Source organism: Drosophila ananassae, assembly GCF_017639315.1.
Source record: "Drosophila ananassae strain 14024-0371.13 chromosome 4 unlocalized genomic scaffold, ASM1763931v2 tig00000061, whole genome shotgun sequence".
NCBI classification, from domain to species: Eukaryota; Metazoa; Arthropoda; class Insecta; order Diptera; family Drosophilidae; genus Drosophila; species Drosophila ananassae.
In genome coordinates, this window is record NW_025319038.1 from 2,686,802 (window position 1) to 2,701,965 (window position 15,164).

Genomic DNA, 15,164 nt, shown 5'->3' on the forward strand with positions numbered 1-15,164 from the left:
TTTTTATCCGGGTTGTAGCATAAAAAATAATAATTTATTAAATAAATAACAGAAAAACAAACAAAAATGGACAAACTAGACCAATATTTTCATTTGGAAAACGGTGTAAACATATTAATAAAAACTTCAAACGCATCGTTCGATTGGGTCGAGGTACCAATGGGCGCATCTTAAAATTTACAATATATTCTTTTTGTTGCTTTAATGTTTGACTAGACCCAACTGAGGTGTATTCTTATTTATATCAAACGCATCGAACGAAATTTAATAGTAGCTTAGGGGTCCATCTATTACGTAATAACGCATTTGATCATTTTTGACCCCATGTAGGAAGACTGCATGGCTGAATGAATTATGAATTCGACATTTCGAATGCAGATGTCGAAACTTAAAACGAATACTTAAAGTGTTTTTTTATAAAATAAGTAAGTAAATAATCTAATTAAAAAGTTTTTCAATTGATAAAAACATTCTTTTAACATTAAATCTAGAGTTTTAATTTGTTCTATACAAGCTACAAGTTAATGTAATTGTATCGATTTGTTTTATTTGAGTTTTACTCAAATTAAATTAGATACATGAAACAATTCATTTTTGATTATAAATCAATGTCCAATGTATTTGGTGCTAGAAGCATAGGCTCACAGTGTCCATCTACTACTAAAGAAGAAAGTGATTCGGTTATCATGATTCCTGCCATATTAACTGAATTCTGCTGATCATCGTCTACTGAACCATGAGAAGCCGACAGTAAGGACTCATGATGGGAGCCACAATGGCCAAGAGTACTAAAATCTGAATTTTTAATTGAATCAGACAATCTAAACATATCCCGTGTATCGGTTTGCTGGCTATGACTCAAATTAACATCATTTGGATTAAGCTGATGATGTGAACAAACAGATTTTTCACAATTAATATTGCAGTAGTTATCAGCAACAATATCGGGTTTTTCCCTAAAGACGTACGTATTTGGGTCCGAAACACCCATTTTTTCGAAATTTTCAATATGCAACTGTGTTGTGCTTGGGGATTGCGAAGTCGGAAGCATATGACTATGTGAGCACAACATCGGGTCTCCACCTTGTACTGGATGCTTACAGTCTTCCATTAGTTCATCAATCTGAATAATTCCAACATTAGAATCGCTTTTCCTTTGAGCTGTTAGCTTAAAAGATAAAATTAAATATTTTGTTAATTAAAAGGAAAAAACTGCTATTTAATGACATACTTTATTCTCCCCAATCAGGTCATCTAAGAGTGAACGACGACTTTGAGAAACGGTACGCGATGAACTTGTATTCTTCACATAAGCATCAACCTGTGTAGGTGCAGATGCCGAAGTTAAATGATAGTCTGCCAAAATAATACCATGAGTTTTAGCTTGTGTTTCCAGCTCCTTAAATGATAATATTTTAATAATTATATAAAACTAATGTACGACTTTATTTACCCTAATTCGTAACATAAGCTTTCGATTCTGTATTTCCATTTGACGCTGACGGATTTCGTTTTGCTTTAAGCGGGAAACCTCATGTTTCAAACATTTAATATAGTCAACGGATGATTTTAATATAGTCCCTTTGTTTGGTCGAATATCACGCACAACTTCGTAAAACGCTTCACTTCCTTTTGGAAGTAATGTTCCCAGCTCCTTTATTCGGTCGTTAATATTAAAGCGGCGTCTACGCTCAACTGTAAGATAAATCATGTTAGAGAATCTGCAAGCGTTAATTTTTGAATATTATTTATTATACTCATATTGTGATTATCCTTTTTTTGACGATCTTTGGCAATTGCATTTATTTCTGCATCAGTTAAACTTTGTGGTTCTTGCTTTATTGATAATTCTGAATTAAAGCCTTTGTCAAAGTTAAACGAATCACTCTGCAGTATATCATCAAACAGATCATCTGGCTAAGAAAATTAAATTTTTCCACATAGTTTGATTTAAACCCAAAAACTAGATAACAACAATGATACTTACATCACTTTCAAACGATGGGAGCTGTAAAATATCATTAGCTTTGTAAATCATAAAAAAAGCATGAAAGAAAAGCTTACTTCGGCCGGAGCCGAATTTGATACACCCTTGCAGCTACAAAATTTTAGTTCATAACCTACTTGAATAACGATAACTGAAAAGAAACAAACACTACAGTAATAACAACCAGGAACGGTAGCAAGAAATGCTGATGTTCCAATTCGTTGCAATCGAAAAAATATTGTAACATGCTACTTTATTTATCATTTTAATGTTTTGCTTTATTTCCAGTAATTTACCACATAAGGAATATCCATGCTATAAATGTCGAACTTCTATATTAAGCAAGTTCTCGACGGTCATTTCTTGGTTTAAATACCCTTGACATAACTTAATCATTACAGATTAACATTTTGGTGATACCAACAAAAATACAAAGGAACGAGTAGTGATTTCTATCGTACCACAATACAAATTTCAGGAAGACTCCTGCAAAGAAAGCAATAACTTCTTCACAACAGTGTGACGCTGTCACTTCAATCGCTAAATTAAGGATTAAGGAAAACCAAAAAATCCCAAATCCATACAAAAAAAGTGTTGGAAGCGAGTCGAAACGCATCCAGCTACTACCACACTAGCAAAAAAAAAATCACTTCCAACGGTCAAAGAAGAAGAATATAAAGATGGGAAGAAAAAACATTGCCAAATGTTGCCAAAAAATTAAGACAACTAATTACATGCTTACGCATAATAGTTGGTTCATATGACAATTCACGGCTTCATCAAAGACCAGTCTCTGACCTGCCAGATCAATAAAGGATCATCCACATGGGATGCATTTCTAATGGTCTTGCTTACCGATCAACATGATATGATTTAAACAAACTTTGTCAATAAATCGGGGCACAACCATAAATGTGCAGAGCAATAGTACCTGCACTCGTTGATTCTCTTCATTGGGATTTTAACCAGCACATTAAAGCCTTTGTTCTTCCCCACATTATAGCTGACCAACCAGCTTAATCACTTACTTAAGTGTCCATTAGCAGATCCCCAGTTCGATAGGCCTGGAAGGATATCGACACTAATCGGTACAATGTCGACAGGCACAGTAAATCCTACACAAATTACAAAGGGTATGTTGCATACACGCAGCGTGTCTGAGTAGAATGCAGACTGGAATATTCTCAGCTGTCCTATGCCCAGTTTTTTCTCCGGAAATGACACTATTGTAAAAATGATCCTAAGAAAATATGCATTATGGTGCCCAAGTCTTACGTGCCATTGTTCGTCGACAATATTGGATCATCAATGACAAATCAATGACATCAATGTGACATACCGTGAGATAGAGGCATCCTTAGGCATTTCTTCCACCAGCATACATTGGATATTGCATGAACAAATTGACAATCGCTCAAAAAAAGGGTCGTGTGGATTGGTAAAAAAAAAATTTGAAAAAATACAATCGCGGTGTTTTAAGAGACGTTTATACGATCCTCACAGGTGACGAATCATGGATCTATACTTATGAGCCCGAAACAAAACAGCAGTCGACCGTGTGGGTCTTCGAAGACGGGCTAAATCCAACGAATGTTGTTCGTGGAAAAAGCACTTCGAAGCAAATGGTGGCCTGTTTCTTCGGTAAAACAGGCCATGTGGCGACTGCTCCGCTTGAGCAACTTAGGACGGTCAATTCTGAGTGGTGTACCACAATTTGTTTGCCTGAAATCTTCGGAGAAATTTGAAAAACGAACAAGAGAAGACGGATCATTCATCACACATCATCTCAAACCAGCGCCTTTTTGACCGGCTAAAATGTCGAATTGATGGGTCATCCGCCATACAGCCCTGACTTGACACCCAATGACTTCTTTTTATTCCCGCACTTCAAGAGAAAAATGCGTGGTCAACGATTTTTGCCGCCAGAAGATGCTGTTGAAGCGTTCAAAAACTATGTTTTGGAGGTTTCTCAATCGGAGTGGACAAAGTGCTTCGGCAATTGGTTTGAGCGCATGCAAAAGTGTATAAGTTTAAGGAGGAAATAAGGAAAATATTTTGAAAAAAAATAAAACCATTTTTAATCATAAATATTCGCATTTTTATTATTAGGCCAGAAATATATATAGCAACCCTCGTAGCCAACATTGATCACTGTTTAACATTGTTGGAACTATTTAGCATGGAACTTCATTATTCGATGTACTCTTTTCCACTTACGCAGAAGATATAGCCAAACTATCATAAAGAAGGAGGAGTAGGACTTCCACCAATAACAGAGGACTTCCTTCAAACATCCTTTGTTGACTCTACCATCAACGTGGTGCGAAAAAAAGTTTTGCTATCAACAACCACTTAAGATCTTTGAAAGAACAGATGACCCTCATAAATAAGCACAAAGGAATCTACTTCATTCAGACGCGCACTGATATAACCAACTTACTAACTTATGTTCGCCGTAGAACAATCAGTCCATTTTAAATATCTAACAAAGCTCCGAAACCAACCCGACCAAATATGGGATCATTCACCATCCGACCAATCGCCACCACTGATGTACTTCTGCTTTACAAAAGAATGTCTACACAACTGACACTCACGTCATCTTTTGAATAACTATAATACTGGTTCCGTCAGAATTAATTAATGTCTTCACCATCGTGCCCACTCCAATATGGGAATAAAAAGGTTGGAGTTATATTAGTGCAATTTTCAGACAACGATCATAGCTGCCAATGCCCAAAGAGATCGTTTTTTTTTACGCGGTTCCCACTGCTTACGTACAGCCCACCTCCCGTCCAACTGACCGAGGGACGCTGCCGAGTAACGTACGGCTCGAATAGCGGGAATAGATCCGAAAGAAAGATATCACGAGGAAGAGTGTTGCGCAGATAAGGCGTTTAATATAAGCGATTTAAAATTGTTAGTGGAGCAAAGTGACAAGATGTGGTGAGACCATTGTAGTCGGAACTTAATACCCTAAACGGATCGTGTTAGGCATATGTCGAACTACAATGGCTGAGGAGTAGAGGACGAAAGTTTCTAGTCTTTCTACTAGGAACGCTAAAATTAACGCGTGTTAGTAAATGCTCACGATTCATACTCAAGAATCGGACCAATGATGTATATAAAGTTCTAGTTATGTACGGGTCATTAAATTCTTTTGACATCTTTTAATAAAACCAAACACACCCATAGCTTTATTAACCATGGTAGATATATGGTCAGTAAATTTAAGTCTCAAATCTAATAAGACACCTAGATCCTAGATTAGGTTATTTGCTAAACACAAATTTCGAAGTTTATCCAAATCGGATTGAAGTCTAGACTGGGTGCTAGTGAATTTATACTGAAGGCATAGCTTAACGTCATCAGCGTACATAAGTACAAGTGAATTAGTTTAGGCAAGGGGCAGGTCGTTATTAAACAGTGTAAAAAGTAGGGGTACAAGATGGCTTCCTTGGGGCCCCCAAGATGTTGCGCGGACTAAACGCGAGGTAACATCTTTAAAGATGACATGTTGGGTTCTCCCAGATAAGTAGCTCGAAATCCAGATAAGAAGATTAGTTGGGAATCCCAAAAGACTGAGCTTACTTATAAGAAGTCAATGGTTAACAAAGTCAAATGCTTTACTGAAGTCAGTGTAAATGACGTCTGTTTGTAAGCCATTCCGGAACCCATCCGTGATAAAAGATGTTAGCACCAATAAGTTGGTAGTGGTGGAGCGGCGCATCATGAAACTATGCTGGTTGGTTAGTGTGAATGGCAAACTAAAGTTGTTGTAAGGGTTTTTTTGTATTCATACGATATTTTAGCTCTTTATAAACTGGGCATCCCCTGTAATTGGCAGTATGGTTTCCACCGCAGTTGCCACATTTCTTAGAGTTATGGTCGGTTTTATTTATGGTACAGGTGGCAGTGTCATGGAGGCCGCCACAAGCCACACAGACTGCACGCAAAGTGCAGTACGACTTTGAGTGCCCATATTCTTGGCAGTTTGAACACTGTAGAGGTTGGTTGCGCTTATGAGGTTCCTCTACCGTGATTCTTCTGTGCAGAAGATAGTGTAGTTTGTATATGGGATGAATCATATTTTTAGGAAATGTTTTCGTTTCAGGTTGCAGCTCAACTTTGAACATAGGCTGGGGGACTTTTTGTCTGTTGATGACATTAATGGCTCCCTTAACTTTAAAGCCTGCGCTTGAAAGGGCTTCGATGATTTCTTTTATTGGTACCGACGATTCAATACCCTTTATGACCACTTGAAGGCCCTTTCTGCTCTTCAATTGGTAGGTGTAATAGTTTTTCTGGTTGTCGTTTAGGTATTTCGTGGCTAGGCGATGATTTTCCTCCGTGTAAACTTGGAGCTTGGTCTCCCGTATATTGCCCTTGGTCAGTGGCATTATATGAAAATTGTTATTTCCAATTAGCTTAGCGAGACAGTTTACCATATCGCTGCAGTTTTGATCACGTATGTAAATGGGTGGCGGCTTTTGTTTGGCTTTGGGAACTTCCGTATTCTCTTCATTATTACGGTCTTCGCTTAATATAGAAAATCTGTTTTTAGACAGAGAATTAATCGGTTCGTCTTTATTGTTGACTTTCATTGCTTTTGCAGCGTTTTTTCACCTGGGGACTGAGCTTTCGTTTTACTTGGATATATCGGTCAATGCCCGTTTGGATTGTTGCTCGGGGGGGCTGAAAGACAGCTACCGATGTTGCTTTTGTGTTAGTTATTGGACACTATAAGCTCGAGACTTATGTGTGTCCAAAAGCTTCCTTTCGCGATTTCTAGAGCACACCACTTCTTTTGCTTTTTCACTTAGTTTTCTGGTATTTGCTTAGCTGCTGGCGGAGCAGCACAGAAACACGTCCACTCTCTCTGACGATTGAACGGTATTATCCGTTACTAACAATCTTAAATCGCATATATTAAACGCCTTATCAGTGGCGTTTCCTCGCTTAAACTATCTCGGATCTATTCCCGCGATTCGAGCCGTACGTGATGCGGTAGCGTCCCTCGGTAGGTTGGACGGGAGGTGGGCTGTACGTATGCAGTAGGAACCGCGCAAAAAAAAAAATTTCATTCAAAAGCATATGTCGATCCGTGACGAGTTTCGAGGCAGTTCTAATGAAGCAGGTCAAAAATAGCAAAAACAAACACTATAAAAAATGTTTTCTATCACGCATTTTTTCTTCTGGTTTACATAACTATACTATTAAAGATAGCTAGAATTAATAGCAATTTCAAGTGATACAAATAAAATTATAAAAGCAAACAGTAAAGCCAAAATCTGCAACGTCTGCACGAAATAATGATTATATTTCAATTGACACATCGGAGGAACACCAAATGTAACAAAACTGACCGCTAGGGTGACCGCTCGAGAGCGGGGTCACTATAGTGGATTTATGCACAAGCAGAGCTCCAGTATCCTAGTCTTGAAGTTCAAAGTTCTCATCCCCCAACCACTACACGTTAGATTAGGTTAGCTTGAGGCGGCGAAAAGAGTGGGCAAGGGAAAATCTACCGCTCCACTTGATCCGCTAAGACTCTCTGTGCTACCGCTCAAACAAGGGATCTGAAAATGGATTCCTCCCTTCCTGTTTGCTGTGCTTATGTGCCTATCCTACTTGTGGCGGCTCATTGTCCCATCCGGCTTGAAAAGATCTTTGAGTTCAGTTAGGTCCATAAGTGTAATGGCGCTGGGCAATTGCTGGGCAGTAACATAGAAGGTGCGCAACCGTTTTCTTTTCCTCTATGTCCCTGCACTATGTCTCTGCACTAATCAATACTAGGCAACGATGATCTGGCCGCATCCGTGCCTGTCCACCTTGCGCTTTGATTGCCTTGATTGAAAGACTGCAGTCTTGCTTGTTAAAAGAAATTTGCCTTATGCTTCTCTTCCTGGAACGAAAGAGCCAGATCATGCACAAGTTTCTGGAGGTCAGATTACTCTATTTTCTAAGGCCTACAAGGTCGAAGTACTCCCTATATTTGTGCCTAAGCCTAAGAGCTTCATATGTTTCAAACTAGATATTGGATGGTCTTGGATGGGTTAAATCCAAGCCCATTCTTGTTATGCCGAAAGAACTATTAACTAGCCCGTCATAGGGTCACAGAGAGATTGTGGAAATTTCCCAGCGAAGTTAATTGCAAACATACTCTGCGATTTCTCTTTTGTTTTCTTCTGGGTGCAACCTGGAAAGTGTGCTTTAATCCTCCAAAATATTATTGGGGCAAATAACTTTAATTGAGAGTTTAATAAAAAAAACTCTAGATAAATGATGAAGACAATTTCCGCTCTGTAACGAGATATCTCGATAATGAGCTTATAAATTTTTAATCTAACCAACTAAAAAGTACAAGAGGCACTGAAACTGTAATAAACTGTAATAACAGCAGATATAACCGAAAGACTCAGGGAAAATGCTTCAATGTTAAGAGTATAATGAATATACTAAATATGGATACTATTCCTCAACCACTATTTAAGATTAAACTGGTGCAAGAAACAAACCACTAAACAAAAATGCAATAAGCAATAAGAGGTGACCTACCCTACATAGAAGCATGCATGAAAAAAAAATATGAAGTTCAGCAACTGTGTCACTATACCAGACCTCAGAAGTCGTCTAACCAGACTATGTCTTCAACCTACTATGCAGCCAAACTTCTTCATCCACTCCTAATACAATAAAAATCTCCTAATGAAACTACTTTAGATTAAAACAAGAAAGGAAAGCTAACTTCGGGCGGAGCCGAAGTTGATATACCCTTGCAGTTCAGTCGCAGTCCGCTAGGTGGCGCCACGCATCTTATATTATTACATTTATAGAAGATCGTATATAGTCGGCCGATCCTTATGAAATTTGGCAAATCAGATTATTTTGTCCAAAATAGAATCTGTACCAAGTCCCATCTTTCTAACTTAAAAAACACCAAAGTTATGCCAATTCCGATCGTTGTATGACAGCTATAGGATATAGTTGGCCGATCCTTATGAAATTTTGTACATAAGATATGTTGGTCAAATATAACATGTGTGGACCCTCCCAAGTCCCAACCCTCTATCTTAAAAAACAACGAAGTTATGGCATTTCCGATCAATCAGTTATATGGCAGCTATAGGATATAGTCGACCGATCCCGGCCGTTCCGACTTATGTACTACCTGCAAGAAAAAGAAGGATGTGTGCAAAGTTTCAACTCGATAGCTCTAAAACTGAGAGACTAGTTTGCGTAGAAACCGACAGACAGACGGACAGACGGACAGACGGACAGACGGACATGCTTATATCGACTCAGGAGGTGATCCTGATCATGAATATATATACTTTATAGGGTCGGAGATGTCTCCTTCACTGCGTTGCACACTTTTGATCAAAATTATAATACCCTCTGCAAGGGTATAACAAAAGTCAGTCTAAATGGATTGCATATTCTTTAAAGCTTTTGTTGCTGAGATGGAAAAATTGTGTTCATTTTTAGGTGACTTTTGCGATTAAATAATTATGAATAATAAAAATAAATGGATTCCTTAAAAATTTGCTTTTGGAACGCAAACGGTTGTTCCCGGATCCAATGATTCTTCAGTGTTTAAAGAACTCTTTTTGGGGATTTCATGAACTTGTATAACTCATTGAGAAGCTGCTTCATAGCTGACTATGACTATAATGGTGACTATAATGCAAAACATTCGGTGGCAAAGGGATTGAAAGCTACAAAATTAATAGTTACATAGTGTCCATTGATTAAAGGATGAATGCTCAAGAACATTTTCCCGATGTTTCTCTTGATCCTCACTTTCCGATTCAATGCAAATGAACTATAAAATTAGTATAAAGGGAAAAGAGTATATTCTAAAAGATTGAAAAAATTGTGTGTAGCAGGAAGCATAAATGTACGACCTATAAAGTATACATAATTTTGATCAGCACTACCTCCTGAGTCGATAAAAATATTTCCGTTGTCTGTTTCTAGAATTAGTGTAAAATTTACAATTTTAAATTTTATAAATATCTGCAAAACTTCCTTATCATAACATGTACAAAATCTTAACTAATGAGTTTGACGTCATTCAATGCTTTACGTTTATGAATCTTTATAATTTGTCTTAAATTTGTATACTTACTTCTGAAGCACTAGTAGCTACTGAACTTATACTTGGAGATAAAGGCGCAGAAGTCGATTGCAATGAACTTCCAGTACTCGATATCCGGGAAGAACTGTTTATTCCCGAGGAAACTCGTTTGTTTATGGAAGAATTTATACTGGAATTTGTCTTGGCAAAACTCAAGTGTGTTTTGGGTATAGCTACAGGGGATTCATCTGTTTCTTGTGTTATATTTCCTAATGAAAGTGGTTCGGAAACTGTACTACTATCATTTGTGGAAAAAAATCCGCCAAAGGGTGAAATTTTCATAGACTCGTTGGAATTGACTATTCTATTATTTTTTTCAGGCGTATCACATCGAAAACTGTTTGGTATTTCCATTGATAACCTTGCGTTTTCCACAGATGAGCTCTGTAAATTACAAGAAGATGTTAATAAAATGTATAATATGTAAAATAAAATCAATTTGAACTTCGTTTATTCTTTAAATAGGGTACATACTTCACTATTATGGCAGCTCCAAATAGATGGTCTGAATGATTCACTCAGATATTGCCTTACTTGGTTTTTTTGCTTTTGAATAACATGATATCTGGTCGGATTCTCAAGCACCGTACTGACCTAAAAATTATTTTTTTCTCTTATTATGGATTTTATGTTCAAAACCTCTTTATTACCTGCAGTACTTGGGGTGGTACATCTACACCAATGCTCTGAAGAGGAACTTTAAGTTCAACTGGACTTGACGATTCCATCAATCGCTCGTTTTGAACTAAATTTGATATATGTTCTAAACTTGATCCACTTTTACTACTAGTACCGATTAATTCAGAGTCGTTCCTTCTTTGACCATTTTCAAATATTACGTGCATTTTTTGATCTGGCGAATCCAACATCTGTTGCTGCATTAAAATTTGTTGTTGCTGTTGATGTTGTTCTCGTTGCAATTGTAATTTCAGTTGAGTTCGGGAAGTAGGGGTAGCATTTTTAAAACTCGGTCTGTTAATAAAAAAATAAAAATTATTAAAGGTTTGTAAACAATATTTATCATAACTAACTGGGCCAATCCAACAAGTCAGTATAATTTATACCTACCCACCCGAAAGTGGAGGTAAGCCCACTATGCGCGGCTCGGTAGTATCAGCAAGGGTTATATCGCCTAAATCTACAATGCTTGGGTCCATTTCCAGTATCATTTCCAAATCTTTATCTATACCAACTGTAACCCGAATATTTTTTGTAACTTCGTCATCATTTAACAGTTCTTTCGATGAAGAGCATGAAATGTTTGTGTCATAATGATGTCTTTCATTTAATAAAGAAGGTTCCTCGCCGATTTCAATGCCTGCGGAGCAACTGCGCTGTGACATCTTCAAGGTCTGAACCCTTCTCAGAAAGTCTGTGAACTCCATAGAAGTTGTATCTGATGACGGCTGGACTAGTTTTTCGTAATTCATTTTGATTTTGCAATGAAGACACCAGGACTATTAAAATTAGTTGTACTCGGTTTTTCTCATCAATTTTTTTATATTTCCATTTTACCCGTTTAAAAATATTATATCGGGGAATTCGCAGATTATAAAATTTATTTAATATTGAATATATTTTGTTATTTATAATGTAGCGTTCAGTGGTATATTTACACTACATGAAAATCTGGCACCGACGCATGATTTGTAAGATCAAAAAAATGAGGTTTCGACAATATTAATCCCTTCTAATTTTGTATGAAATAAAACTCAATTTATTAATATAAATTGTATTTTTGTTTTACTTCCAAGGGTAAGTTGTAAAATAAATTTAAGCAAACTTAAAATGTCAATACTTTTACTAATAAATTGTTTTCAAATTATTTTATTCTGAGCGTAATAAATCGCTTGCCTTGTACACCACCTATAGCATGTTTTCATTTAGTATAAATATGTGGGTGTGTAATATGTGAAAAAATATGTATTAATGTGTAATCATGTTATGGTATGAAAACAGGGTGATCATAATGTTTCAATGGTACCCGCCGCTATAATGATTTTTTTACGCACCTCTGGAATGCGGTTCGACAGCCTCACGTACTAGCGTGATTTATTACCCATTTATATCAAGATCATATTTTAAAAAATTTTTTATCTATGTATGCAGGTATATGAATAATGTACATATTTAAACAGAGTGTGTTAACCATGGACAAAAACCATCACATCATTAAAAAAATAATTTGTATTTATTGCGACTTGTTTTATTTTCTGTTACAATTATTTATAAGCAAGAATATAAAAGAACACGATTTGAGAAAAAAAATCGAAAAAGGTAATTAGGAATTAGAATATTTTTAAAGCTGCTGAGGGGTATTTGTCACAAACATTAACAAACATCCAGAAAATTGTATAAATAGACAGAAATATATTTTAAATTATAGAATTAGGTCTGTTAAAATTAGTACCATTAAAATAATACGTTTTAAAAGTTTAAGCAAAATCAACATTAAAACGCAGATAAGTTTGTTAAAAAAAGCTAGAAATGGCATCCTCTTGTGTGACGAAATGTTCTAAATTTTTTCGATAAGTTTCTTAGATTAAATAAAACTAGAAAATTTATGCGCTCTACTTTTAAATTTGTAATAAATGTATATTTAAATACAATTTCTGGCTATTTAAAAGGCTAAATTATTATTAGGTTATAGTTCATATTATAAGATATTTATTGCAAATACCAGATATAGTTTAAAAACCTTTTGTAATTTTAGAAAGTCCCGTTGCTTCTACCTTAAATAACAACCAATTATGGCATTTCTGTAAGGTGTAAAGTTAAATAATATTTGATAGGGATACTTTTTGATAGGGAATTAAAATACAATTTTTAATCGATAGGAACTACCTAAAGTATTAACAAAAATTTTGCTAAATTTTTTCCAAGGCATTAATTTGTGAATATCACAAAATATGTGCATGTTTTTTTTTTTGGCTTAATTAGAATATTGATAAATTGATATCATTTACAAATGTAGAAATCCAACTGTTATGAATATACACGTACGGAATATGCATGTATGTAAAAATCCGCCGCATCCGTAATGTGGGCAACTAGATACTATATTCTATAGTCGAAGAATTAAAATATTGGTTCCGACTGGTGCGTTTTAAAAAAATTTAACCTAAAGTTTAACATTTTTAAATTTATAAAAACTGGATGACTGATATGCTAAAATACATTTGTATATACATATATATATATATGTATTTGTGTAGATTATCGATCGGAATTGATCCATCCATAGCATATATGTATGTATGTATGTTACAAGTTTATTACAGTAAAAAATTTACACGTTTATACCACCATACGACGATAATTTTTAAATCAAATAAATACATAAATCGATTATATAAATAAGTATTTTTTTGCAAATGAAAAAAACTTTAAGTATTCATATGTATATTTGAATTATGTATGTATATCGAGAATTTAATTTTTTACTAGAGTAGAAAATACTTTAGTAAAAGCATATTAAACCAGATACATACATATATCGTACTCACTTACATACATACACATGTATGTAGGTTTGTTCATTAAACTCATACATTAATGAATATTGTTTGATAAGATAAAAAATTTGCGTTAATCATACATATATCAAATAATATCGTGTTGAATGTGTTCATATGTATACATATAAAGTCGATTTTCATAAATAAACCAATAAACGAATGCATGTACATTTTCTTTCAGATAAAATTGCATTATTGATATCGGACTCAAATATAAAATATCAATGGACGCATTTTATGTTATATTTAAATCTATATATATATATATATATATATGTGTATATGATTGTATATTTATACTTACACTTCTTCTGATCGAATAGAGCGAGTGGATGACTTTAATTCATAAAATTCGACATTTTCCGAACTTCCTGCCACAGTTATATTAGGTAGTAACTCCATACTTTCGTTATCATTTAGTAGACTAATGTTCAAATCAAACTCCATATCAAAACCCAAATCGATTCCAGACTCTGCCATATTTTCTGCGATTGCCACAAATTAGGTATTATATGTATGTTCAAATTCATAAAAATTTGTTCATTCTACACGCATCTGTGTCATCACAGCCGACCTACAGATGGATCCAAAAACGAGTGCTCAAAGTTTCATAACTCGGTTAGAGCTTTCAATTGCTGGCAGTGAAAAAATGTCGGTAGAGATCGTCTCTACGTAACGTAGATACATACGTATGAATAAACGTAATACATAAAATGTTTTTGTTTAATATTTTATTGAAACAAATAAGCCAAGAATATTTTAAATAATTTTTTTTTTGAAAAGGCGTACGAATTTTTGGTTTTGATCATTATATTAGTTTATTATCAGAGAATTTAAAAATGTAAGAGTTGAAATAATTCAAAATGCCGGCTACAAGAGGCACATTTCCGTGGGCCCTTCCGAGCGAAACATAGTGTCTGTTGAGCTATTAATGGTTTTTAATAGCGGCCAAACGAATTAAATTCCACAGTTCAATTTTCAAGGCAATTTCAATATTTTTATTTCTCGAGGGTTCAACTCTAACCCAACTTGCAGCTGTTCCAATCAATACAATAATACAAGTACCCAAGCTTAGCAATACGAACTTAGCAATACGAACGCACACAAATGCACGATTTGCTGGTGTGCAGCAGCTCTCCAAAAAAGCTCCCCAAAGCGCATGCGCTACAAATACCAGCAAAGCGCATGCGAACGGGGAGATGTAAACAAAAACCAGAACTGCCGATAACCCGCCGCTGCTACTCAGATTTATAACATATGTGACTTATTTAGCAGCTTCGCCCTTGTCTGCTTGGCTCAACATCCTCCCCCCGTTGAAGACTGAATCTTCAACCGAATCCTTGACAGGCAGCAGACACAGCCGTGACACCGCACGCTTAGTCACTCCCACCGCTGTTTTGAGAACGGCCACACGGTGCACTCCGTCACGCCCAGGAACCAGCTCCAGTATCCTGGCCAGAGGCCACTTCATTGGAGGTAGATTTTCATCCTTCACCAGGACTATGTCTCCAACAGCAAT

General features: G+C 35.8%; 2 protein-coding genes across 3 annotated transcripts in view; one reads left to right on the forward strand and one right to left on the reverse strand.

Annotated features, from left to right (window-relative positions):
• On the reverse strand, positions 1–14,628 carry LOC6506061 (microphthalmia-associated transcription factor). The gene is made up of 9 exons (XM_001966613.4): positions 13,950–14,628; positions 10,778–11,099; positions 10,602–10,721; positions 10,119–10,511; positions 1,988–2,008; positions 1,758–1,917; positions 1,454–1,695; positions 1,232–1,399; positions 1–1,168 (listed from the first exon to the last, which is right to left on the reverse strand). Exons 1-9 carry the CDS (start codon positions 14,123–14,125, stop codon positions 599–601), a joined length of 2,172 nt encoding a protein of 723 aa, XP_001966649.1. The 5' UTR covers positions 14,126–14,628; the 3' UTR covers positions 1–598.
• The window catches only part of LOC116656339, a 27,346-nt gene continuing 24,854 nt past the window's right edge, over positions 12,673–15,164 (forward strand). The window contains exons 1-2 of one of the 2 annotated variants that reach the window (XR_004311299.2): positions 12,673–13,226; positions 13,827–13,939. The gene's annotated coding sequence lies outside the window, so the exon portion shown is untranslated. Of the gene's footprint in view, positions 13,227–13,826; positions 13,940–15,164 lie in introns of those variants that run through there. The other variant, XM_032455761.2, reaches the window with a different exon arrangement.

What these genes read in the sequence shown, in the direction of transcription:
- LOC6506061 (XM_001966613.4), bottom strand. Translation starts at nt 14,125, where the DNA reads ATGGCAGAGTCTGGAATCGATTTGGGTTTTGATATGGAGTTTGATTTG. An exon ending in TAGCTACTAGTGCTTCAGAA is followed by an intron (nt 2,009 to 10,118) that starts GTAAGTATACAA and finishes GATATTTTACAG; the next exon opens with CTCCCATCGTTTGAAAGTGA. An exon ending in ACCTGATTGGGGAGAATAAA is followed by an intron (nt 1,169 to 1,231) that starts GTATGTCATTAA and finishes TTATCTTTTAAG; the next exon opens with CTAACAGCTCAAAGGAAAAG.